General features: G+C 37.4%; 1 protein-coding gene across 1 annotated transcript; it reads left to right on the top strand.

Annotated features, from left to right (window-relative positions):
• Positions 1–980: 980 nt before the first annotated feature.
• Positions 981–1,989, top strand: LOC141592904 (uncharacterized). Its single transcript, XM_074413793.1, has one exon. The coding sequence runs from the start codon at positions 1,058–1,060 to the stop codon at positions 1,517–1,519; it is 462 nt and encodes a 153-aa protein (XP_074269894.1). The 5' UTR covers positions 981–1,057; the 3' UTR covers positions 1,520–1,989.
• The last annotated feature ends 3,448 nt before the right edge of the window (positions 1,990–5,437 follow it).

Raw genomic sequence — 5,437 nt, forward strand, 5'->3', positions numbered from 1 at the left:
ATGAACACCCTGTCATTTGACCATCAAACTCAAATGTGGACAATGTAAATGGGATGGACGGAGTAATTTAGATGATGCTACATTGCTCATATCACATTTTGTTGTTCCAGGCTTCTGCTGGAATTGTTTTCTCCTTCGTGCTTGGTTCACTGATATTGACGTTACCTTTGATGCTGGTGAGTTAATTATGAAACCATTCATTTTAGTTCTATTTTCTTTCTTCACCGTATAGAAGCTAATTTCTGAGTCTTCATAGTCGTCATTGTTCTAGGCCTATGCTATATTTGCTTTCTGTTTTCGTTTCCTTTGCCGTTGTTTGTATGTGAATTGGGATGAAGCTAATTGGAGTTCGCCTATTGCAGCGTTTTGACATAGTGTGTCCTTCATTCACGTATGCTTTGAAATGGTTGTCTCCACCCTTGAGTTAGCTGATAATCTTCGGACGGTGTTTAAAGGTGTCGATCACAACTGGTATGTAATGCAAGCTGTAGTGAAGCATGATCTTTTTATGATGCTGCTAATCTTAACCAGGTTAGTGTTAGCTGTTACATTCGTTTCCTGCATATAATCTCATTATCTGTCCAACATCAGTTTTACCATGATACCTTTAGGCTTCCATGAGAAAATTTGTTATTTGATTGATTTCTATATTGACTTCGAATATAGGAATCTGTGTTACCCCGACTCTCCGACACAGGTGTCGTGTCGGATACGGCTATTGTGCGCGAATTTTTCAATTTTTTAGTCTAAAATGAAGAGTCGATGTGTAGTGTCAGTGTCGGACAGGTAGATGTTGGACACTCGACACAACAACTAAGTGAAGTGTCGGAGTAACATATATAGGAATGGATACTCCGTAACAATTAGAATGTCTCAATGTATAAACTGTCTAGTTATCACTCTCACGTGTATTTTAGAACCCCTTCTTACTTGTGTCAATAAGGAGTACCACCTAGTGATGCAATCTGATTATGATAAGCAACGACTTAAGAATCTAATCACCCCACACCCCCAGACATCTTGAGCCTTATTTCTTTTACACTTCTAAAGAACCAAAATGGAGGACACAACATGGGAACAAAAGTTCCATGCCCTAACACACATATTAACAAGCCCAACAACCAACCCATCACTACACTCTCAATACATGATATCCAACCAAATCCCATGCTACCTAAACTGGGATTACCCACCTCTCCTCTGCACCAAATACAAGTATCAACCAACTTTCTTTCTAAGATGGGAATTCTCTCTTTTCCTCAAAAGGGTGTCTAGATTCGGTCTCCCCGCGACATCGTGGCGGTCAAAGTGTCCTTATTATCAGCCCCCACCTCTTGTTTTAGCCAAAGGATTGGAAGAAGCTAAATGGGATGATGAAGGAAAGAGACAATATGTAAGGAAGAGACTTCATAGGAAACGCATTGAAAGTGAAGTTAATCCCTGGATTCCTGTTTTGATTCCTAATCTCTTCTTGTTTTCATTACTCTTGTGGAATCCATTTCCTGAATATGATTCTTGAGGATAAATGGATAATAATTGGTTTGGATATGTGTTGCTGTTTTTGTGGTGGAGAATGTCCCTTAGTTATGTTGTTGATAATGTTGAGGATTGTTCTATTCATTTAAAGAGTACATCAGTAGGACTACCTCTGATTGTTAGTCCCCATGGAATTGACTAACAAATTCCAAATCAGAGTTACCGGATTCGCGTGGGTACCCTACAAATTGCGAATCGTCTACTCTGTTATTACTGAAAATACATCACACATACGGAGCATTCTATAAGAGCAAATCGCGAATTTGTAAGGGCTTATTCATAACAAATGTTGTAATTGTACTCCATTTGGTTATATTAGCTAATTTTGTTTATAATGCATCTGAGTATGAAAGGGAGAGTACAGGGCTTATTACCAAAATAATTTGGGTCAATGGACATGAATCATCATTTGTAACCGTCAATGTTTGTTGTTAAGTTCATTGACATTTTGCATTTTTGGGCTTCTAAACTAGTCAAATCCAAATCAAGATATTCTTAAAAACTACGGAGTATTTAAGTAAATTATTTACAATAAGAAACTAGAGAAAAATGTGAAGGATAGTAATAGTTAGAACGGTATGGAGCTATGGATAGTGAACTCGTGTTTGCCTGTAGAGGTGACAACTATTGATCCGACCCAATAACATCGCACGAATAAAACACGAAGTTAACTTGGCAAGTTAAGATTAGCCAACTAATGTAACGGGGTTGACATCGGCATGGCATGAAATACCTCTACAATTTACTCATATCATTGAGGTGACAATTATTGATCGACCTGAAAACATGACACGACGATATGAGTAATTTGTTGAGGACCAATAGCAACTGGGAAATTAAAAGGTAGAATGAGCATCCTAGTACAATTTCATATTTTTCAATCAGTTTTACTCAGTTATCTTCCAGTTTACAGTATTTATTTTGTTAATTAAAACCTGGCATAAACATGAAAGATATCTAACATGGTTATTGACACCGCCTAATAAAAATTCTAACTTTCTGTAACATATATTTGTGGATAATATACATATATGAGTGATATATCCAATCTCTGTATCTCATTTTACACAAATTCTTGTTTGTGACGGACGCTATCCGTCACAAACAAGAGACGGGTACCATTTTACCTCATAAAGTACCCATTTTTTCTCTCTCTGCAACACTATTCATTAAGTGGTCCTTTTCTCCACTAACCCATTTTGTTACCATTTTATCTCAAAAATATCCGTCACAAAATCAGAACTCATCGAGGAGACCAATTGCTCATTTTAAGCGGAGGACTTTTGAGATTAACATCATTTTAGCACACAAATCATTCTACAACCTATGTTTTTTATATAGCAAATCACGTATCTCTAGGCAAGGGCGGTGCCGGTCGTCCCCCTTAACACAGGAAAAATGAAGTTTTTAGTTGCAAATTTCATATTTTTTTTTCTTGTTTAAGTTAGAGTACCTTAGTTGTTTACCCCCGCTGAAATTTATTGCCCCTTAACGACAAATTCTGGTTCTGCCGTTTATATTTAGATTGCTTTATCAAATTCAAGTTGCTTATAAGGTGTCGGTCATCTTTCAGGAAGTTTTGTTCTAGCTGGTTAGCCCGTTCATCACGCCTAAATTTTGCACTCATCTAGGTACGTAACAGTTTAACATAGTGCTATAGTGGGTGTAATTGTACAGTACTTGCTAAACGTGTATGTAGATGAACCGCGACAACTAAAATTACCTAAAGTTAATTGTTCCCTCAATAACTCTCCCTTGCGACGGGTGAGTCAAGTATCAATCACATGGGTAGATAAAACAAAAGTAAGAGTGCCTAGGTAATCACAAAAGCTTGTCTCTATCTTCTCAAGTGGGTTTTATTTGACCCGTCACAAGCTTATGACGGATATTGCATGTCACAAACTCTCCACAAAAAGGATATGCTAAGAGATTTGCCTTTGGTGAATCTTGAAAAAGACGTTTGTGAAGGTTGTCAATTGGGGAAAATGTATAGAGATTCTTTTCCACAAGATCAAGCATGGAGAGCTAAAGAGAAACTCGAGTTAGTGCATACTGATGTTTGTGGCCCCATGCGAACACTAACGGATGAGAAAAATAGGTATTTCATTCTTTTTTATTGATGATCTTACAAGAATGACATGGGTCTATTTTCTTCGAGAACGCTCAGAAGTTCCAACTGTTTTCAAGAAGTTCAAGGCTATGGCAGAAAACCAAATTGGTTGTAGAATGAAACGAATCAGATCCGATAGAGGCACGGAATATACATCAAACGAGTTTGATAAATTTTGTGAAGATGAAGGTATAACACATCAACTCACTGTTGGTTATACACCACAACAAAATGGTGTGTCTGAAAGAAAAAATAGAACTATTATGGAGATGGCACGATGCATGCTATTTGAGAAGAAAATGCCGAAAAGATTTTGGGCTGAGGCTGTAAACACAGCTGTATATCTTCTTAATAGGTGTCCAACCAAGGCAGTGACAGATAAAACACCTTTTGAAGCATGGACAGATCACAAGCCTATTGTGAAACACCTTAGAGTATTTGGCTCTTTGTGTTACATACATGTTCCTGCAGTAAATAGGCACAAGTTGCAAGAGAAGGCTGAACAAGGCATCTTTTTGGGTTATATCTCCCAATCTAAAGGTTATCGACTTCTAAACTTGAAGACTCAAAAATTGGTGATTAGTAGAGATATCGAAGTTGATGAAAATTCCTACTGGAATTGGGAAGAAGAGAAGGTGGTGAAACAACAATCAACACCTTGGAATTTAATGCAGGAAGATGAAAATTTACAAGGCCAAAATCAACAAGAGGATGTTTTTCAATATGTGTCCCCACCAAATTCTCCTAGAACACCACAAAATTCACCTTCAACTCCGAGAGAGGTATACAGAGATCAAGCAAGTTCTTCCAGGAATGAAGTTGAATCTTCTCCAGATTCTCAAAATGCTACGGGGCCGAGAGGTAAAAGACTTGTAGCTGATTTGTATGACAATAATGTTGCAATACAAGAGAACCCATTTGAATCATGTTTTGTTGCGGTTTATGAACCTAACAACTATCATGAAGCCTCTAAATATAAAGAATGGAGAGATGCAATGGAGGAGGAGCTTAATATGATTGAAAAGAATCATACTTGGGATCTCACAGGAAGACCAAAACATAAGGATGTTGTTGGAGTCAAGTGGGTCTTTAGAACCAAATTCAATCCAGATGGTTCAGTTCAAAAGTACAAAGCAAGGCTCGTCATGAAAGGTTATTCTCAACAGTATGGTACGTTGATGGTACTGACTACACTGAGACGTTTGCCCCTGTTGCAAAACATGATACAATACGAACCTTAATTGCTTTGGCTGCTCAACATAAGTGGAACATCTATCAAATGGATGTAAAGTCAGCATTATTGAATGGTTATCTCCAAGAAGAGATATATGTTGACCAACCAGAAGGATATGTCATAAAAGGGAAGGGAAATCAAGTTTATAGGCTCGAGAAAGCCCTTTATGGGTTGAAGCAAGCTCCACGATCCTCGTATAGTCGAATTGATAAGTATTTACTAAAGTTTGGTTTTGAAAGAAGTTCAAGTGAGCCAACCTTATATGTGAAGAAAACAAAATCAGATTTGATGATCCTTTCTCTATATATTGATGACTTGATTATAACCGGAAACAATCAGGCTATGATTAGTGAATTCAAGAAGAATATGAAAAAAGGAATTTGAGATGACTGATCTAGGCTTGATGAGTTTTTTCCTCGGTTTAGAGGTTAAGCAGGCATCGGAAGGCATCTTTATTTCACAAAAGAAATATGCAGAAGCTATTCTTAAGAGATTCAAGATTGATAATTGCAAGGCTATGTCAACACCACTTGGAGTAAATGAGAAGCTTTCTAAAA

Source organism: Silene latifolia, chromosome 7 (assembly GCF_048544455.1).
Source record: "Silene latifolia isolate original U9 population chromosome 7, ASM4854445v1, whole genome shotgun sequence".
Taxonomy (NCBI): Eukaryota; Viridiplantae; Streptophyta; class Magnoliopsida; order Caryophyllales; family Caryophyllaceae; genus Silene; species Silene latifolia.

Coding starts and splice junctions, on each gene's coding strand:
- LOC141592904 (XM_074413793.1), top strand. CDS start 1,058: ATGGAGGACACAACATGGGAACAAAAGTTCCATGCCCTAACACACATA.